At 47.6% G+C, this 21394-nt stretch overlaps 7 protein-coding genes across 7 annotated transcripts; 4 read left to right on the forward strand and 3 right to left on the reverse strand.

Annotated features, from left to right (window-relative positions):
* Positions 1–1527, forward strand: F4813DRAFT_356475 (radical SAM enzyme). Its single transcript, XM_049242984.1, has one exon. The coding sequence runs from the start codon at positions 196–198 to the stop codon at positions 1249–1251; it is 1056 nt and encodes a 351-aa protein (XP_049100288.1). The 5' UTR covers positions 1–195; the 3' UTR covers positions 1252–1527.
* Positions 1528–3252: 1725 nt separating this feature from the next.
* F4813DRAFT_388599 (uncharacterized protein) lies at positions 3253–3897 on the forward strand (the record flags this gene model as incomplete). Its single annotated transcript, XM_049246715.1, has 3 exons — positions 3253–3318; positions 3383–3396; positions 3474–3897. The coding sequence occupies 3 exons, from the start codon at positions 3253–3255 to the stop codon at positions 3895–3897; spliced, it is 504 nt and encodes a 167-aa protein (XP_049100289.1).
* Positions 3898–4294: 397 nt separating this feature from the next.
* F4813DRAFT_388600 (uncharacterized protein) lies at positions 4295–5155 on the reverse strand (the record flags this gene model as incomplete). Its single annotated transcript, XM_049246716.1, has 1 exon — positions 4295–5155. One exon carries the CDS (start codon positions 5153–5155, stop codon positions 4295–4297), a length of 861 nt encoding a protein of 286 aa, XP_049100290.1.
* A 1323-nt stretch (positions 5156–6478) lies between these two features.
* F4813DRAFT_356476 (uncharacterized protein) lies at positions 6479–10099 on the forward strand. The gene is made up of 4 exons (XM_049242985.1): positions 6479–7561; positions 7620–7697; positions 7748–9564; positions 9693–10099. Exons 1-4 carry the CDS (start codon positions 6958–6960, stop codon positions 9768–9770), a joined length of 2577 nt encoding a protein of 858 aa, XP_049100291.1. The 5' UTR covers positions 6479–6957; the 3' UTR covers positions 9771–10099.
* On the reverse strand, positions 9690–11896 carry F4813DRAFT_46149 (uncharacterized protein). Its single transcript, XM_049248516.1, has one exon. It carries the CDS (start codon positions 11530–11532, stop codon positions 10294–10296), a length of 1239 nt encoding a protein of 412 aa, XP_049100292.1. The 5' UTR covers positions 11533–11896; the 3' UTR covers positions 9690–10293.
* A 1505-nt stretch (positions 11897–13401) lies between these two features.
* On the forward strand, positions 13402–17485 carry F4813DRAFT_356480 (uncharacterized protein). The gene is made up of 2 exons (XM_049242986.1): positions 13402–14197; positions 14277–17485. Exons 1-2 carry the CDS (start codon positions 13894–13896, stop codon positions 16949–16951), a joined length of 2979 nt encoding a protein of 992 aa, XP_049100293.1. The 5' UTR covers positions 13402–13893; the 3' UTR covers positions 16952–17485.
* Positions 17486–19434, reverse strand: F4813DRAFT_356483 (subtilisin-like protein; the record flags this gene model as incomplete). The annotated part of the gene is made up of 4 exons (XM_049242987.1): positions 18740–19434; positions 18319–18687; positions 18151–18256; positions 17486–18094 (listed from the first exon to the last, which is right to left on the reverse strand). Coding segments are annotated over exons 1-4 (1217 nt in total), but the record flags the coding sequence as incomplete, so codon positions are not given.
* Positions 19435–21394: the final 1960 nt, after the last annotated feature.

A 21394-nucleotide genomic window follows, 5' to 3' on the forward strand; every position in this document is an offset into this window, starting at 1 on the left:
TTTCAAATAGGTAAAATTTCTTCGAGTTACTCAACAGGTAACCTAAGTTAATTCATTTAACACGTCAACAGAGATCACCGACTTCTCCGCTTTTCATCCCGTGCTAAAGAACCCGAATTCCATAACACCTATATTAGTTTGGCGTTTTCTGCCGAATCTACCACATAAGAATAGGCGAGGCTTACCTTGGCAGTCATGGCAGTCATGGCTCTTCTGACAAATATACCGGTTGCCTTATGCCTCTTTATAATTGTCTGCTACGTCGTTTCCACGTCTTTCGTGACCAAGAAACGCTTTAAACTGAACGCCATCAACAAGCCACCTAAGGACCGTTCAGCAGAGCCGGACGCCCCTGTTTCAGTGAACTACTTCCCCTCTCGGAAATGCAACTACACATGTGGCTTCTGTTTCCACACCGACACTTCTTCTTACGTCCTTCCTATCGATGAGGCGAAACGTGGTCTACGGCTGCTAAAAGAGGCCGGCATGCGCAAGCTCAACATTGCGGGCGGAGAACCCTTTCTTTACCCTCGTCTCCTCACCGAACTACTCTGCTATTGCAAGGAAGAGCTGAACGTTGAGAGCATCAGCATCGTGAGCAACGGCAGCAAGATCAGGGAAAATTGGCTGAGAGAAAACTGCCAGTGGTTAGATATTCTAGCCGTGTCTTGCGATTCGTTTAATCCGGAGACGAATAAAAAGATTGGGCGTGGTGACGATGGAGCGAATGTGGTTCGGCTTTTTCGTATTGCGGAGTGGTGCAGAAAATATGGAATCAAATTCAAGTTAAATACCGTCGTTAACATACACAACTGGGACGAAGATATGGTAGCCAATATCGAACAGCTAGCACCATTCCGATGGAAAGTATTCCAGTGTCTCATCGTGGCTGGAGAGAACGATGACGAGACGAGAAAACGAGACGCGAGAACCTTCTTGGTGACTGATGAGCAATGGCAAACATTCTGCAATCGGCACAAGCATATTCCATGCTATGTTCCGGAAGATAATAATTCTATGGCGAGCAGCTACCTACTTCTAGATGAGTACATGTGCTTCCTAGACAAGGGCGAGGGTATGATAACGAAGAGCGAGTCGATTTTGCAAGTCGGCGTTAAGGAAGCTATGAAACAAATCGTTTGGGATAAGAAATCTTTTGTTGAACGAGGTGGTATTTACGATTGGGACAGATCTGATATGTTGCAAAGTGCTTGCGAAGGTGGTGGTAACAAGAAAGAGTTAGAATGGTGATCAGGCATATTTGTTGGCAGGGGGGTAGAGACGAGATAATTTCAATGATTTCAGTGGGCAAGCGTATCGGTCTTTTCTCAATCTCATCCATCTTGAGTTTCTAATAATTCGGGACTGATCTGGAAAATGTGTTTTTAATATTGGCATACTTGTCAAGTCGGCAAATATAGCAGTTCCTCTTGTGTTTTCTTAGAGGTAGCATCTTTGGCGATGCTTCGAGAAATCTTATTATTATTATTATTATTAACAGCTAATAAACGCCTCCCGTGAAAAAAATATGTCAGAGCAGGCGCATTCAAATACGTTCTTGTGCGATTTTTTTACAATCCACTGATAGGGAAGTTCGCTTTGTAGTAGATATATAAAACTCAACCAATAGATAACCTTCATCTCTCTAACAGGGACACATATATATGCTAGGTACAGAACGTAACTGACAGAATAATTCGAATAATTGGTTCGTGGTTTTGTATGCAGGGAAAGTGTTATAGGTCAACGTTAATGGAAGTCTACCGTTTGCATTAATTTAAAATACCAAGTTTATAATATGATTTTATAAGGTATCTAACATTTGATAAAACCAAACATTACATGAAAAGACAACTATCATATCTACCTCAAGCATTTATTACCCGCCTACATCAAATCATCTTTGTTGGAATATGGGGAATAGCCAATTATGTAATCCAGTCACGTGCCACCACGTGCGTGGGGCTAAGCCTAAAAGGGTTTACCTTTTAGGCTAACCCACACACACACAACTCAACAACAGAGAACAACAGATCGTGATAGCCTCATTTCAGTACCGTGTGTTTCGTTTCCTTCCATTTCCTTTACCGTACGCTTATTGGTGTACACCTAATCTATACCTAATTATTTACCTCATACCTGGTCCTTCCTACAATCTTTGCCAAATATATGTCATTTCCCCAAGTCTGTCGTCATCCCTTAAGGTAATGGCCCTGCGATATTTGTCTGTCAGGATTCTAGATGAGACATCTAGAACAAAGGACATGTTCAGTATGTATAGACACAGGCCCTCGTAGATAGATTAGAGTTCCTCGCGGAACAACGAAGTTGTTTCCCTACTGTTTGGTTCCACCCCGTGACAATATTTCCAAAACCGCCGGGTCAACCTGTCAATAGGCGAACTGCGCATTTTGGATAATGGCTTTCCTAGCATCGAGCCCTCCGCTTGGCGAATATTTCAAACAATTCAAGACAGCGGAAGATAAGTCACTCGTTTTGCTACCGTGCGGGTAACCTATGTCTGTTTTTACATTGACACGACAAATATCACTCCGAGAACATGTACTTGAGACATACTCAAGTACAACTACATACAAAGTTACCATCAGTTAGCTCACCTGAAGGTCATTTGTTATTTTAACATTTAGCACGTCAGCACCCGCACCGCTATGATCAACGCTTTTCAGGCCATAAAGGAGCCCAAGTATTAGATTGTAAACACTTTAAAAGCGTTTGACATTACTTAAGGATAGCCTTCTCAAAGGAATCCGGTATATGGTATAATCAACAGTAATAGGAACCCAAAAGTCTAGAGAGTTTTGTTAGTGTCTACTAGAATCGGGATTTGAAGCATGGGAACATAGAATGCCGTACCCCGGCCGTCGTATAGACTACCACTCATATATGGGGTATTATATGTATGAGCCCTAGTTTACTTTACCTTCTATACCAACTGCGGAAGTTCTGCCTGCCTATTCAGTTATTTCACCCCAGGTAGAAATGTAAGCTTACATCCACGTCTTAGATGCTTCAGCCGAGGTGTCCCATCCTGGTGGAGTTGGCTGAGCTCTGCCTCGGCCTTGACTGAGGATTTCTACGAATAGTACCTCTCAATGTAAGTTCTGCTTGTTCACCAGACTACTAAGAGCGTGTTTAGAAAAATACACCACCGAATCATTTATCTGTAACGCTTTAGACGCAAGAAGGCCAACGATAGAACAAAGTAATAGGTTGATCTTTCAGATACCGATAATGAGTGACGTTTTATCAGCGCTTACTGGCCCTGGGTTAACCCAAGCCCTTTACGCCGGAAATGCAGTAAGTGTTGGATTCTCAACTGATAATTAATTCTATCTGATAGCTAACATCTCTTTGTTTCAAGCTATGGTTCAGTAGGTAAGACTAATATCTCATCAGATATACCCGGACTCTCACCCTCGATGCTAAACAAGATCAAAAGCTAATATTGACAGTGCCGTCATTCACTTCGGCTTTCGCCAAGCCCACGTAATGCGAAGGATTTCACACCGCAAAACTTTCAAAGACCCAGCAGTCCGCTCTTCACCATCCGGTGACAAGTGGCATCACGACATATTGGCCTATCTAGGGGGGATGAACTCCCCGCTTGTTCTTCTCTCGATTCTTCGACTGTATTCACTGCTGCGCCCTTCGCGATACCTTTCTTCGAAAACGAGCGCGGGTGATGTCCCGCTCGACATTACAGCATTGACAGTCCTCGGACTCGCAAACTTCTCTCAGGCGATTCTAAATTTCACGCTGAGCCGAAATAATGATAGATGGATCATGGGCAAGGGGCTTGACCGCATCACGGTTCTAGACGCAGTTTTTACAGTGTTGGACTGGAGCTTTGCACTGGCTAGGGTGGTTACCAACTAAATCAGTCTAGAGTAGGTACGTTTATGAGTACAACCAATGGTACAATGGGGATAATGATAACTCGGTGTACTTGAAGAAACACAAAAAAATCATGTATATATCTCACGACTACCAGCAGAAATATGAAATCCCAGTGTTAGAACCGCGACATACTGTGCAGACATAATCATTTCAAGCGACCTCGAAGGATATCTAAAAATCATACGAAGTATGCATGGTTAATATTATAACCTAAGACTATTACCCAACTCCAAATTCATTAAACTATTTTCCTATTACATGTTACCGCCCCCCTTTTTTAATCTTGGGCAGACTCCAGATGCTCTGTAGAAAAGAGAATAAACCCCAGCACATCCTTCAATAAACCCATCCTTGGACAGCTATATAAAATGGTCAACTAGAAAATGGTTCCTACGAAATGTTTATCGATAGCGGACACTTTTATGGTTGTGCTGTGAGAGGGGGTCGATGAAGGAGGAGTCGCGGGGCCAAAGCTGGATGAGCTTTGATCGGGACGACTCGGGCCAGCGGTGGTCAGCATCGTCGTGGCCTCGCCAAATCCCGTCCCATCGGGAGTAGTGAGAGTGCTCACACTAGTCACTTGCGACGAGGTTTCAATAGTGGAAGTCTCGCTACTAGTTGAAGTGGATAAATCGCTACTCTGACTGGTAGAACCAACGAGCCCAGTCGAGCTTATCGTCGGCGAGATGCTCCATCCTATACTTGTGCTGCTTCCTACGGTATCGGGCGTAGATGAGCTGGCTAGCGAGCTTGAGGTGACTAGCGAGCTTGAGGTAGTATTGGGTATATTGGAGGACGATGGTGAAGCCTCTGGTGGGTCAGCAATTCCCGGTCGTGGCCAGAGAATGCTCACAGAAGGCATGGTGTGATCCCCTTCAGACCTTGACATCGCTATAGAACTTGTTGAAGGAAGTAGGGAAGGCTGAACCGATAGGTTAGGGGTAACAGTTATACATGAGCCCCCAGTCCCGCTAATCGAGGTCTCCGTGATGGCCGAAGTTGCTTCTGTAGCGCCTGTACCCAGCGTTGCTCCAGTGATGTTAGAGACGGACGCCATAGAGGGTTCGATTGGGGGCAAGGTCTGGATGGAGGTATTTGTCCACGAGACTGGACTAGTAGTAACCGTCCTCGTGGATGTAATTGTCATCGAACGAATAGTGACCGTAGTCAGCTCTGGTGGCTGTCTTGTATCGAGACCAGATGCATGCGCCACCAGAGCAAACAGAAGGCTACGCATCGCGTATGTATTAATTATCGCAGCGACAACCTGTGTAGCTCCACGAGTTTACAAGATACCTAGCGAATTAGAGACAGGTCTTCATAGATCTTGGGAAAGAATAAGCGAAGCGGAAAAGTTAATAAGATGTGGATAGATGTCTACAAGAAAGTCCAAAAGAATTTGTGCTTGGTTATATACCCATTAGAGGCGATGTAAGTAGTCAGAAACTAACTTGGCAGAATCGCAGTCTTCCCGTAATTTCTGCCGTGTACGCCCACTTGTACATGAGTCAGAATCCAGTAAAGCATCATTGTTTGTCTGCTCTCCAAGTGAAGTCGTGTCCCTAGTACCCAAATAGAGAAACGTACCTTACCTAAGTAGTCACTTAGTAGTCACCATTATTTTACAGCGTGGCCCCTTTGCCATCAACTATGTGCACTCGGATCGAAAATAGCAATCGATATCATAGGTACTTACATCTAATAACCGATGCATTATACACTAGAGCCTGGCCCTTGAAGGGATTATGCTACGCTCATGATAAGGTAGCTAGCAGCGTGACTATTAAATACCTATATCATTCACCAAACTAGTTCTAAACAATTCACTGGTGGTTTTTAGTAATTAAAGTGTAGCGTCGAATAATGCAAATCACCCTAAGAATGATTTCGATAATACATTTGATGGAAAAGGAGATTATTCGGTGTGAATAGGATGTTTTGTTTTGATACTGTAAGTGGACTCGAAGACATCATTGGCCTAAATATTATTAAACAGATCTCACAGTTGCCCCTTAAAAAGCCTCTCAACAGCCGCTAATGCCATTGCATTCATCTGCAACAGATAATTAAATACGATATCGGCATAAGGGGGATACTAATTCATCATAAACGTAAACATGTCCAACCGGGGAGTGTGGCTATGTTTAAGGAGGTAACCTAGATACATTAGAGAGCCCTCCATATATAGGAACTCAAGCAACCTCAGGGGTTTATATGTGACGCTATAGCGTTGTGGCTGTATAGGGCCATGTCCGGTAGTTTACATAAAGTATCATATGGTTCATAAGAAATAAGCTTGACTAGAGAAACCTTTCAAATACACTCCTTCAGCAACGCGATCCATTACGGGTAAGCGGCTTTGCTATAGTTATTGAATGTTAAACATTTATATTTCTCTATTCTTTCCCAGGCAAGCTTTAGTGTAAAAGCAACTATACTACATAGGAACAAAACCTCCTTGTGGAGAAATAATCCTGCCTTTTCCAGACCTTAGATCAATCAAATCTTAGCGACGTGTCGTCATACTTGGCCTACCCCGGTTGGTCCATTTATTAGGAGCCAATCATTTGCGCTAAATATTCCTGTTCCTGGCTTAAAAAGGCAATGAGCAACTTACATGCTACCGATTTCTATCAGACAGGCTGCCAAGTTTTCCTGCTTGAATCTGCCGCTTCGAGCCCATCTTACGGCTGATGCAATCATGGCATGTAATCTTCATGTTCATGATGTAGTGAGCCAAGCGCCCATGTCACCCTGTTACATCCACAAGTCTTAAATGTTACCCGGACTTATTATACCATGTAAATGCCAACGCTGTTGTATCCGCAAGTACCGTGATACTTACGCCGTTATTGGCCCCTGGATTAATCCTGTACATTTTAGCTGCCCCTCAAAAGGGTTGCTCTGTGATCTCATATCCATATATGAAGATACCATCCCCTCTCCCGTGGTTAACATTATCCGTGGAGTGGCGATATTCTTCTATACGGTGGATTTGAGAAGAGAGCCGTTTACACAACAGTAAGATGCTATTTCACCATGACATTTACCAAAGTCCTCAATAGCAACCCTGACCCCGGAAGTCGACGAAACGAGACTCCGCGTCCAAGATTTAATTCGTTAGTCACATCAGATCGTCTAAGAGAAGGCTCAAGACTACCGACATTTTCGATGGGGAGCAGTATCAGAAAAGGACGACAATCGATATTCAAGGAAGTAGGACTGGCCGCGGAGGAACGAGAAAGTCAACAAAGCACAGCCTCAGAGACGCAGGAAGAAAGTGACGCCGGTGAAAGAACTGGGCCATCCTCAGAAATAGCGTCACCGGTGGAAACGAGATCTTCTATTGGGCAAGGAGCGCCGAGGGGAAAGTCCAAGTGGTTGTCTAGATTGGCACCGTCGAGGCGCCCGAGGATGAAAACTACTTCTAGTGCGCCACCTCCCATGATCGCAGGGCTTCACAGGCTCTCCATGATCGCTCTACTTATCGCAATTGTTCTTCCTACCATTAGTTATAATAGCGGTCGTAAAAAGGTTGAGGTCAGCGGCGCAGACGCGGGCTTGATCAGACCAAATCCGAGCGCGATTCTCGAACCTAGAGAGGACAGTCCCACCGACGTTTGTACACGATGGGCTGGTCAAAGTAAGTGTCTATTAGATGTTTTTGATCTCTTCATATAAAAGGTACTAATCTCCTCCAGGTGCTTTGATTAATGGGACGGTATACTTCTATGGAGGTCGGTCAAAGAATAACGGAGATCAGCAAACGAACACATGGAGTAGGTGAAGCATTGATAAGTTGGCAAAGCTTCGGCTAACTGGGTCCTAGACAACGACTTCATAGCCCTTGATCTCACCAAATCATGGGATATCACCTCACCGGCCCTGTCAGGTCTCCCTAGACCGTCAGGTCCGCCAGCGGTATCTCTTGGCTATCTCTGGAACGACTTAGACCGTCTATATCTCTACGGTGGCGAATTTTCCGACAGTCCTCTTGTGCAACCATCGCCGATATCTACATGGATGTATGATGTAGCTTCGTCAACATGGACAGAACTACAAGATCCTACGACATCAGCTGGCAACTTTTCAGATCCCGAAGGCACTCCTGTACAACGGGCGGCGGAAGGCGCTGGAATCTCCGTACCTGAGTTGGGCGTTAGTTGGTATTTCGGCGGTCACCTAGATTGGGCTACCACGCCGGGATGGACGAACCAGATTGACCGTGTCTATCTGAAGAGCTTACTTGAGTTCACGCATCCAGGGTATGCAAACTCCGGGGTTGACTCGCTCCATTCTTCTGGCGCTCCCCCAGGCGGTGCTTACAGAAACATCACATGGGGCGGCATTCAAAACCAGGATGGCTTCACCGAGCGAGCTGACGGTGTTCTCGTTTACGTCCCCGGCTGGGCTCCGAGGGGTATTTTACTAGGCCTCGGCGGAGGGGTGGTCGGAGAACACGAAACCACCGACGCATTCTCTTCCATGAGTATCATTGATGTCTATGACATAAAAACTAGTACCTGGTATCACCAAGAGACATCTGGTGAGGCACCTCAAGTACGAGTAAATCCATGCGCAGTTATCTTCTCAGCCCCCGATGCGAGTTCGTTTAATATCTACATGTACGGCGGGCAGAATCTGCTCCCGTATGGAAATCAAACGCAATACACTGACATATGGATTTTAACTGTGCCTTCATTTACCTGGGTTAAAGTCGATACTTCGACTAGCAAGGAGCCACCAGCCCGAGCCGGTCATCAATGTGCTGCCCGAGATGGTCAGATGATCGTGATTGGTGGCTATGTCGGCACTGAGATTGCTTGTGACAGCCCTGGTATCTACAATTTTGACGCCTCGAATTTGGAATGGAAAGATTCCTTCGATGCGGCAGGCCACCCGGCAGACGACAACCCAGACAACAGCATACTAGCAGGTAGTTACGGTTATAAGGTCCCCGATATAGTTCAGTCGGTAGTAGGCGGCTCGTCTGATGGTGGCGCAACGGCAACGCAACCAGCGTCTGGCCCGGCCACAGACGGTCCTTTCAAAACTGGTACACCGCCAGTGTTTACCATTACGGCACCGGGCAGCGTCGCAACCGTGACAAATGGCGACTCGGGGTCTGGCGGCTCGGGGTATGGCGACTCACCTTCATCACCCGCCGGTGCGAATGGTGGCTTAATCGCCGCAGGCGTAATAGCAGGCCTAGCGGGTCTAGCAGCACTATACCTCGGGTTCTGCACATGGCTATACCGTCGCCAGGTGGCTGCGTATAAGCAGCACGTGGCTATTGCAAACCGGGACTCCGGTTCTATAGACGGAGATAGGGGCTTCGGAGCGACGGTCGCCGGGATGCGCGAGAAGCTACGCAAGAGCCACCGCGGCGAACCCTCCGGCAACTCTAATGAGCAGTTCGGGTGGGTGGGCCGCCAGAGTGAACAGAAGCAGATGGTCGGCGATGATCCGAGTTCTGGTACATCCGGGTCGGGCTCGGGCTATGGTTGGTCGCGGCCTAGTGATGACAGCCCCTGGGCGTATGATAGCTACATCGGCGGGGCGGCGGGTGCAGGAGGCATCGGGCGATCTAAGAGCGGCGCGAGTCGCAGCACGGCTGGGTCGGCAGACGCTCTCTTGGATGGACGGGTACGTAGTATTCAATGTCTCTCTTCCTCATTTCATTTGCTTACGCCCTCGGAGTTTCCCAATCGCGTTGAATCAGGGAGCTTCGGGCTCCTTACATCGAGAGATAATTGCTAACTTCAATATTACAGCAACCGAATTTCATTAGCGTTGTGTTGGCGCCCAGACGTGCCTTGCGTGTTGTTAACGGGATAGAAGATCAGCAATGATGCTTATCTTCTTCCCGTTGGCTTACTTTTTTTTTGTCGTTGACTCTAAAACATAATATCTTGGCAAAGAGTTCTGGTGAAAGGTCTTAACAAGACGGACGAAAGATATACGAGGAATGATCTTCACACGAGACCTGTCTGATTTTTGGTTTCGGTTCGTTGAATTGTTATACGATACCCAAATTTGTTACGAGGTTTAGAAACATGGTAACAGGTACATATAACGTATTTAGTCATACGAAGTGGTTGGAATACGTGGTGCAAATATAACGGGAAGGCGGACACAAGAGGAGGTGAATCAAGATATATAATAGTAATTTATTGCTAAGAAGTACCTATACTGCTAATAACCCTTAAACGCTGCATTGTGAACTTCGATTTCCATTCCATTGGATAGAGTTCGGTATAGAACATGCTGCCCAATTCCCTCGAAACGCCGGTCCAGCCCATATTTCCTTTCCCATAATAAATTTTTGAACGACACTATGGCCATTCCCATCCTCATGTTATGGCTCCGTATCTCTTACATCATACGATAAATGGGTAATTCGGATACCAAGTCGTTTCCAGACCTACTAAAAACGCCAAAGTTCAAGTCATCTCCTATTCTTAACAAGAATCGCTCAACCCAGGAGACCTCGTCTGTATCTCCGACTTCTTTCAGCCGATCAGCTGTATCCAGGGCTAAGCAAACAAGCCGCCTGCGGGTAAACGGATGAAGATTTGCGGAATCAAAACTGTTATGTAAGAACTGAACAGCAGCAGAATGGTTGGGCACGAGGGGGTGATGGAGCTCTAGATGCGCCATATCCATCGGCATCTTCCATGGGCGCCCTATGTCGACGAACGATTCGAACAGAGGTGCTGAGGGTTTTGGCCGTTCCGAGGCGCACACCGTAGAAATCCAAGACAATCCAGCCCACGCCTTCCGGAAACTTTTGAGCGCTACTTCGTTCTGTTTAGGCAGTATATCGTTCGCACGTATTATAGCCTCATACGAGGGGTCAAGGCTAGTCTTCACCCCAGAGTATGTATAACTCGTCTGGTTCACGATAGCGAACAATAGGGCCGACAAGGTCGATATGTGAAGCTTTTTGATATCGTGGGTCTTGTCGCATATAGATAAGCGCGCCACCCACGTCCAAGCTACTTCCTCAAGGCCTTCGGCATACATAAAGGGTATAAGGGCCGCAAATAAGGCCGAGTTGGAACTGAATTGCAGGTCATTTTCTAGACCAGAAGCCCGAAGCCATTGAACCACCCGTAGCCCAGCCCCGGACGCGGCCATACCTTGCCGAATGTCGTCGGCCGATCCGTTTCTGATCTGAGACCGCACCTTGGCGAGAAAGCCGATAGCACGTTGCGGGGTCATAAGACCCCGCGACACGGCGGAATCGAAGACATCGAGAGGGTCCCTAGACGCCGAAGGCAGTTTCTTCTTGCCCTGGTGGGAAAAGAGGGGATTGGAGAGAATGGCGCGTAAGTGTTGGTCTGTCGGATGTTGTTGGCCTGGGGTATCTAGCGAAGAAGATGAAGAGGAGAGAGATGTCGAAAGGATAGGCTTTTTATTTTGAGGTATAGAAGTCTGCGATGTTATATCATCGTGATGCTCCCACGGGTGTTCTTTGTCGAGGTTCTTTCGGAAGGATGTCGTAATGGAATCGAGCAGCTGTTGGGACTCGCGGGGGGTTAATGGTAAGGGTTGATGTATCTTTGGGAGGAATTTCTTGAGCGAGTTGAGCGAAGTGGTTCGGACCACCATCTTGAGGTTTTGATGATGGTGACGTGACGATGAATAATTTGGGTCTAAAGTTACGGGAATATCCAGACTTCAATCATTATTTCTCAACTTTTCGAATATATAGGCAGGGTCGGGGTTAAGATGCAATATTTCAAAATATTTCAAAGACGTCAATTCCTACGTTGTCGAGTCGACATTGTCATTTGAGAGACAAGGTTGCGATAGATGGATTGATGATTCGATAGGCGGATGATGATTGGGCGATTAGTTCTAGCTCCTCTCCTCCCTGGTTACAGCGCTTACATAATTCAGCTCAGGTACAGTCTACTACTACATACATGTAGTGTATGTACCAAGGTACCTACCTACATGTAAGGTTAGTTCCATAGGTACAACCCGGGTTTTGGATCTATTGAATCCTTTGCCAGATTTCGCGACAGATCTCAGTTCCATATGGGTCTTTCGAACTGCATGTATTTACATACATAGTACCTAGGTACCTTACCTTGGGTTGGGTGCATATTGAACAATACAAAAGGATTTGAAATAACAGGTATCAAGTATTGGCCTGTGTACTTTGTTTAAGGTTCTTTTCTTTTCAAGATTTGAGGTTAGATATCTTGGACATATATAATTTATCACATTATCTATGTGATGTCAGTCCAATAAGAGATACGATGAAGCACGAAGTATCAAATTCCTACAAGCTGATCGTAATAATACGGCAACGTGAGGTGGCACAGTCTCGCTATGCCAGATAACGCAAGCGGCGATACCTGTAGTCGGAAGAAGTCAAATGATGAACCAAATATGCGACTGAGTCAGGTAATGGTCACACAGCACTGGACCGCGAGGCACAAACAACGCCATGGCTTGAAATATGTAGTAATACCTACTCCGGATAAAGTCTTCAATTCATCGCTGATTTAAATCAGAGGTTAGAGGCCATGACGACATTGAGCGCGTCCTCTCAGCCCTACAATGAGTAAAGAAGTTGGAACTTTACATACGCACTAGTAAAATATATCCATGGGTATAATTCATTTGCACGGCAGAAACTCCCTAGATCCGGTATCGTATTTGTTTGGATAGCTTGGGGTTTCTTAAACCAAAGGGTTGGTATGAACACGGACAGATTTTAAAGGGTTGGCGCGTGAGCTCGACCATTGAAATTCCAGTATCTCGTCACAAGAAAAAGGAAGAAAAGCCCCCTTTGTTTGTTCTATAGGGAAAATATCTGAAAATTATGCCTACCTACCTATTTCTGTTTGAGGTAGATACCTATAATGAATGATAAAATGCGTGTATGTAGTGTAGCAGATCTAAAGTACGTAAAGCTAGCCAAATGCAATCCATTCCACGTCAATTAAACAATAACCGATTTCGTAGAGGTATGCATACACTACCTTATGTATGTACATATGTGCGTATGAAGCATGCAGATTGATCTTACGTACTGTGTACATCATGTACCTACATGTAATATAGGTAGATTAGGTACCAGGCAGTTAGTTCCCTCAGCGACTGTCTCCCAGCCTTGAAGGTCTCAAGATACATACATGGTAAGCTTCCCCATACTGTACTTAGGTACTCTGATATGTAGGTACTGATTCGCATGTGCTATCACTAGGTTCCACCTGTGTGGTTATCCAATCATAAAAAAAGAGAGTTCAGTGTTTGTGGGGCATAATCCCTAGGTCAGGCGGAATAGGTACATACATCTAGGGAAGGCTACCTGCACCAATCCGGCCTGAGGTCATGTTTTTCAAGGTATCACAGTACATTTAAATGTATCTACCATACCTGACATGCCTAAAAGCAAACCAAAGTGGTACAAGTGGTAACCTATATCAGATAGGCCAGGACTATTAGATAATCCAACAGCCGAAAAAGCCTTCAGATCCAGTCCACTTCCCTTTTTCGTTGCAAGCTCTGGATTGCCTTCTCACACCACGCACGTACTACAACACACACAAAGCAAATATCTACCTTCAACATCCCTCTCTCGCATTGAAGCTTCTCCTACTTCAACCCCGATTGCCATTGTCTAAAGACAATTGGCCAATTCGCCTACCGTCGCGTTATTGACACGTCGCACATTTTTTTGTCAGCCTCACCTTCGACTGCGTCGAATCGCATACAGTGCCACGCGCCCCCAACTTCTTACCTCTTCCAACCGCCCACCCACCCAAACCAATTCTGTCATTCAACCTACAACCTATTTCTCCACCATTTCACATTTTAACAACAACAACAACAACAACAACCACCACGACCACCACACTGGTGTTATCGCCGATTTGACTGCTATCGTTGAACCCCCCTTCTAAGAAGGGAATCATTTACACCACATACCATATTGTCTAACCTAAGTCTTACGAGATGGCTGAGGTTCAGGCTCGATCACAGGCACCATCCTCTCGTGGCCGAGGTGGGGGCCGCGGTGGCAGAGGAGGCTTCGCCAGCCGTACTTCTACGAACAGACGGACTAATGGTGATAAGTTGACGACTGCAGATGCGACCGCTTTCGATGACGACGGTGATGTTAGCCAACTCAGGAAGCAATATGGTGGAAAGCTCGACACTATTAAAGAGCTCTTCCCGAACTGGTCGGATGCCGATATTCTCTATGCACTGAAGGAAACTGACGGTGATGTTGAAGTCGCCGCTACACGGATTGCTGAAGGTACGCTCTTCCCCTCCTGACTCTTCGCCACCCTCGCCGTTTTACCGTCTCGCCTTGCTAATATAATTATCACTTATAGGTACCATCTCCCAGTGGGGCGAAGTATCGAAGCAGAAGAAGACCACTACCCGCCCTAAGCCGAAGGATGCTTCCACTCCAGCTGGCCTTACCGAATCAACCGGTAACAGCAGACCAGTTCGTGGCGGTCGCTCAGATGGTGTACGAGGTGGTCGTGGTCGTGGTAATGAGCGAGGTCGAGGAAGCGGCAGAGGCCGGGCAACTTCTCATGCTACTACGAATGGTCAACGGTTGAAGGAGAACCAACAACTTTCCGTTCCGACTGAAGAATCTTCCGGGTGGGGAACCACCAATACCACCACTGAAGAAGCTGCTACCAACGATCAAGGCGCCTCAACCTGGGGCACAACTGATTCTACCCCCGAAGCTACTGTTATTCCCACGCCCGCCACCGCTACTACTGATTCGGCTCCTGCTAAACCCAGTGTCATCCCGCAAGGTACACAGAAGACCTGGGCTAGCATGCTGCGCCAGTCGACCGCCCCGAAAGCAACACCGAAGCCGAAGGAGGCCCCTGCGCCCAAGCCGGCCGAAGTGTTGGAACCTCTGCCGCCCGCCGAACCTATCGCCGCCGCCGCCGCCCCCCCCCCCGAGCCTGAATCGCAGCCTGCGCCCGAGGAAGCCCCGAAAGAGGTCGCCGAACAGCCTGCCCCCACAGAGGCGCCTAAGGTTGTCGAACCCGAAGTTACACTAGCCCCTTCTGAAGACGATTTAACCCGAGTCAACCTCGAGCAGCTGCCCGATGAATCTCAACCCCCGAATACCGCTACAGCTGCTAGTACAGCCGCAGATTCCTGGGATCCCAGACAGCCGCAGCCTAGTGCTACGGCGACTCCGCTCTCGGCCTCCCAGGCGCAGCACCAGGCTCCACGCCCCCCTGCTAGTGGGTTTGTGACGACCGCGATTAAGGCAACCGAACGTCCGGCCCCTCGCATGCCTAGTTACCAAAAGCGTCTTCTTGAGCAGGAAGAAGCAGTCCGAATGCCCGGGAACCGCGAGGTCGACCGTGCTGCCGTACAATTCGGTGCTTTCAGCCTAAACGGAATCGAAGATGATATCGATGGTGACCGTGAAGATCCTGAGACTAGAACTCAACCGCCACCTGAATCCCCGATCGCCGTTCCCCGTGCCTCATTGCCTCCGGTCTCTCAGCCTGCAGCAGTACCCGACGCATTTGCGGCTACTCAGAAGCCTGCTACCTCTTTACCCTCGGCACCCAGCGCAACTGGTAGAGCACCCTTTCACCGTTCTCAGAAGAAACAGCTCACTAACCGTCGTCTAGCGACACCCGTGGCCCCACCGACCGGTCCCGCTGCCATTACAGCCCAGCGTATGTCGCAGTATCCCCAAGTCAGTCACCCTACTAATATTCTTACAGCGCCGCAAGCACCCTCGAGCAACCAGCAATTTGGACGCTATGGTCAAACCAATGCGCCAGAACCGGCCGGCTTCCCGCAGAAATCATTCGATACCTTCGGCCAGCAGACTGCTACCAGCTCTGCTGGTCTCGATAACTTCCCAACTCCCACGACCCAAGCCTCAGGACCGCAGACTAGTGGCGCATTTAGCTCCGCACCGAGTGATTACCCACCTTATTCTAACGACCCGCAGCTTCGTAGTTCATACAATAATTACTACGCGCAGCAGCAGCAATATGGGCAACAGCATGCTGGCCAAAGCCATCACGAGACTTCGAACGCTGCAAACCGTGGATTTAGTAGCTACAACGCTGGTCAAAATGATAACCTAAGTCAGTACCCGCAGAGCGGCGCTCAGCAGACTAGATATGGAGCTACTGCTTCTGCCGAGTCTCACAACAGTGGCCACAATACACCAAATCCTATCGGTCAAGGCGGCCAACAGGCTTCGAGCCAAGCTACTCAGCCTCAATCTAACCTTCACCAGCAGCCGCATACTAACCAATATCCCTATTCACACCCGTACTACTCGAGTCCGTACTACGCCCAGTACATGAGCCAGTATGGCGGTGCTTATGGACAGGGAGCATACGGCGGCCCATACGGTAAAGGGGGGCTTTATGGACAACCCCATCAGTACGGAATGTCCCCACAAGGCCCTTACGATCATGCCTCCTCTCCCGCAACAAGTGGCTTTGCTCAGTCCTCTCTCGGTGGCCGCGATAGCGCAATAGCTTCCGGCATCGATAACTACGGCCGCGCAGGCTCCACTCAGTCGGGCGCTCCAGGCGGTCTTGGTGGCAGCGGATTCGGCGGGATGCATGACACGTTCGGACGTGGCTCAGGTTACCCCTCTCAGGCCGGGCAGTCTTTCAACGCTCCAAATGCACCTGCTTCAAGTACGGGCCCTGTAAACGACGACTTGAAACCGTATGGCGACACGAAGACTGCTGGCGGACCCAGCCCGTCCCTCAGCGCTGCCGCAAGACCGGGTTCCGCTACAAACACCGCTGCAGCATCTGGCCTTCCACCTCCCCAGTCAGCCCAGCAAGGTATGGGCGGATATGGGGGCTACCCTAGTCATCTGAGTCACGGTTTGCACGGCAACCAGTCTGCAGGAAGCGCCTATGGTCTCGGGGGCACCGCTGGCCAAGGGCACGGCAATGGTCCGTACGGAGGCTACGGAGGCAACCAAGGTTTCGGGAACTACTACGGCGGCCGGCAACAGCAAGGTGGCTGGGGCGGTAACTACCACTAGTCATCACGCAAGCGGCTGAATCGCAGACATCCCCGGACCTAACTAAGAGGCTTCGGGTCAGATCCGACAGTACTATTAGATCTAAAGTACTACTAGCATTGGTAACAGCAGTAGCCATGCCACCTTTTCTTTTTCCGCAAAGTTGATCATGAGACTTTCTCTACTCTAATGAGCTCTTGGGGGTATCGCTTACTCCCTCGTTTTGATTGGCAGGGGCATGGAACGGACCAGAAAAGTTCTTACTGAGAGGTACGGGGGTCCGAGATTTGCATGTACGATTGTTTTTCCTTACACAGGGTTACATCTTCGGCATCGAGGCTACGGTGCCTACACTAGGATTAGGATGATACCGATTACCAAAACTTTTCATACTCGGTTGAGCAACCCACTTATTGTACTCTGTTGATACTCGTGATGGACAGTTTAATGTTGATGAGGATCGTGACATGTGTATCAAGAAGTGTCATCACGTAAAGGATTGACTATTCCGCACGTGTGTAATTATGAGCTACCTTCTAGTTAGGTTAATTGAGCTATCCTAACAAGATTCCTCAATGATAAAGTAATTAGTACAGTTCCTCTTGATTAATTTTCCCATTCACATAGTCTATGATACGTACCTAAGGTAGGTACCTAGGTAAGGTATGCATGCAATCCGTAACCCATCGTTCCCACGACACTAACACTATATAATACATTACTCAATACCATTATAAGCCAGTAAATTCGGGCTGCCGCTCCCCGCATCAATAACGACATCTGCGATAGCTAACTCCTTGATGCGGGCAACCGTCTTGGCAGGCTCATCTAGACCCTCTTCGAGGGCTTTGAGGTACACCGCAAGCCCTGCGACGTGCGGCGACGACATGGAAGTACCAGAGAGGAGGGTCTCGAGGCCCTCCACGTTCCACAGCGAGGGCACGTCAACTCCGGCAGCGAATACGTCGACGTCAGGCCCATAATTGCTCCATGAAGCTCGGGTCCGATCCCAACCTACGGCACCTACCGTCAAAGCGGACTCGGCTGAGGCAGGAGAGCGTGTCGACGCATCGGCAGCGTCGTTGCCTGCGCTAACGACGGAGAGTATGCCCAGCATAGAGGCAGCATTGACAGCGTTATTGAGGGCTGATGAGGTTGCAAACGCTAGGAGGTTGTTAGATGGGAGACGGAGCGGAAGGGTGAGACTGTAAGTTACATACCTAGACTCATGTTGAGGACGGACTTGCCGGCTCGCCCTGGCGTCGAGGTGATGTTGTTCACGGCCCAATTTATCCCGTCGATAGCGTGGGAGATCGTCGAGTAACCCTACAATTTCACTCAGCATAAGAATATAATAACTAATATAGCCAAGCACAGATTTAACTCACCAGCCCTCTGACAACCTTAACGTCTACAATAGTCGCATTCTTTGCCACGCCATAAGTTTTCGATGCCACAATTCCTGCAACATGGGTCCCGTGGCCGTAGTGGTCGTCGAAGGACTCCGTGTCCGTCCATGTGTTATAGCCTTTAATAGCGCGGCCCTCGAACTCGGTGTTGTTGGTTAGGACTCCAGAGTCTAGCACGTAGACATACGTCCCAGCCCCTGCGCAGTCACTATAAGAATACGTGTGGCCCCGCGAGTTGTCATTAGCAAGCTGCGATCGCGAAGACAAACTTGCGATACCCCACGGCGCATTGGTCTGCTGCACTACGGACGTCAGACGCGCAACTCTGTCGGGTTCTACGGCCAGGACCTAGGATCGTTAGCAGTTGCGCATTACAATAGGGTTGGGAACCAAGCGTTACATTTTCATTGGCCATGATCTGCGCGATGGTGTTTTCGTCGAATTCGCCCGCATACCCGTTGAAGCCTTTAAACGCATACGTCTTCTCGGGACCATTGGTCCTGCAAGGCAAGAGGCTCCGTTTGCGCACGTTAAGCACCCAATCCAAATGGGCCCCAATATCTATGTCAGGCTTAAGGCTCACGATGTATCTGCCGGGCACTTGGTCGCCATCCTGCAGACTCAGGATGTCAACGCTCGTAGCAAGCGCTGGAACAGCGAGTGCGAAAATGGCCAAAGCCAGTCTTGCTAAGCGCGGCATCTTGTCTTGTCAGATGGATAACTTGGAACCTAGTGATGAAAAGCATATTTGTAAATTAGACCATGCACTGGAGCTTTATTCTTTTTCCTTTTTTCTCGGCAAGTCACCCCTATCCACCAAAATCAGGGGATGAAAGCAATGTCCTCGTATTCAAACCTTCTGCTTCCCCGGGCATCATCCGATTCGGGTAAGGTGAGTGGAAATTACTGTTCCATTACCAAACATGAGGGCACCCCTGCGGTGTACCACAATAGCCCGAGTTTTCGAAGGTAATATGGTGCTGCCGGGGAATGGCGCGCTACGCGCGCCATTCCCCGGCAGCGGCACCTGGAAACCTCGAATACCGACCTTTACAAAGATATATATATATATAAAAAAAAAAAAAAAAAAAAAAAGGGAAAAGCGTGTGGGATTCGAACCTAGGCTTAAAAATACGTATTTTGAGAAAAAGATGAAAATGGGGACCTGGAAAAGCACGTGTGTAGTTCCACTTATTTCGGGGATGCACCGAATTAAAACGCTTAAAAAGCGCCGCACGGACGAACTTCCTCTTTCGAAAAAAGGTCCCCAAGACAATATCCCTCGTAAACTCGGGCACCACGGCTGGGACGGAGTGGGTCGAACCCGGGTATCATTTACTTGGCATATTAGATAATTTTGGCATTGCCTATTCTACAGAGCATTAGCATTAGCGCCAAGAGGGTTTTCTTCCGAAGACATAAGAACCTAGCTAGGAAGGCGATGAAGAGATTAAGGCGAGAAGGGCAATAAGAGGGAAACTTATTAACTACATAATACCCATTCCTTGTCTCCAAAACGTAAGTGATCATAACCTCAAGTTCAGAACCCATAACTAGACTTAATTTTATTCTATATATAGGTAACCTGCCTCCCCTCTACCGTTCTGATTTCGTGAGATCACAAAAGATATAGCATAGGAAGATAAGTCACATTAGTCGTTAACAAGAACCTAACCTAGGGTTCATGATCAACATTATCATGAGATATTACCTCAGAAACTCACCGTACAACACCAAACATAACATAGCATAGCCGCGAATACTATGGATAGGTATGATTACTTTCGTAAATAATTTTGAATAGATTAATATAAAATGCCAGCAGAAATCCAATACATACATACTTCCTAACTTAATGCAACGGTATGTGTCTTATTCAAGCAGTTGGGCTAACTACCTCTTCGTATATATTGACTCTGTAAACTCCATTTCAGCTGTGCTAACTCTTTAAGTAGTTTAGATACTATGAAGGGTGACTCTAGTGGTCGTGATTAAGTGAAGCTGCAATGCCAAACGCAATAGAATTTGACATGAACTAAGTAAATAAATAACCAGGAGGAATGGTCGAGGATTTGCGGTTGTGTCCCGACTTTTTACTTCGACTGATATTTATCCTTTACAAGTGGAATATATTGGGCAGATATAATGACGTTATTTACAGCAGTTATGTAAATGTCAATGAATACTATTCTAGTTTGAGGTGATGGCATTTTCAGATTTAATCCTCAAATTCTGCTTAGGTAGAACCAAGAGTTATGGCTGCTTCATAACCACCAAAGTGGACAGACAGTTGATGAAGGAACTTTGTCAAAAGAAGGAGTCAGGCTAAGTAGCATCGTTAGGCAGATAGATACGTAGAAGATAGTTGTTTGTTTATTTATCCATAACAAAAGAAAAAGGAATAAAAAAAAGCTCAGCCCCAGATTCGAACCCCCTCGGATAGGGGCAGAGGATTCGAACCTAAGACCTACGAAAAACCGGCTTCGTTAGGCATCTGCTGTCAAGTCACGTTCTTTGGGAAGAACGGTTCAGCATAAGACACCACAGTGGGGTTTTCTCTAACCTCAAGTCGCCCAAGCGAGGGGCGCCGGTTGACAGTTGGTTTGCAGTTAGGATATATATCCTTTACTTCGTGGGTAGGTAGGTACTTGGGCAGATGTATCTTGTTGCCTGGGTGCCAGCCAGCTGCAAGATCATGCCTTCTTTTTAGTTATCTGCCTATCTCAGGTGAAAAAATATGGCGGCTGTCACTGTAGCAAACTACGTAGATATCACGGGCCATGGCACCTTAAAAGGGTCCCCGAGAAATAAAAAAGACAAAATGCAGTGACTTGAACCGTAGACCTCGAGGTAACTGGCAAAAAAAAAAAAGCTGGGGAGGCGTGACTTCTTAAACTCTCCTTACGAAAAGCCCCTTTGGGTTTTTCTAACCATCAAGTCATGGGGTGGCACCAGCTTCTCAGGCCGCGGCCTCCACTGGGACGTTCCATTCTGGGTGACGGTTTGCTGTTTTATTATGACTTATAAGGAATACTTTCTTAGGTCCTTTTTTCGA

The sequence above is a fragment of the Daldinia decipiens genome, assembly GCF_022478715.1.
Source record: "Daldinia decipiens strain CBS 113046 unplaced genomic scaffold F4813scaffold_13, whole genome shotgun sequence".
Taxonomy (NCBI): Eukaryota; Fungi; Ascomycota; class Sordariomycetes; order Xylariales; family Hypoxylaceae; genus Daldinia; species Daldinia decipiens.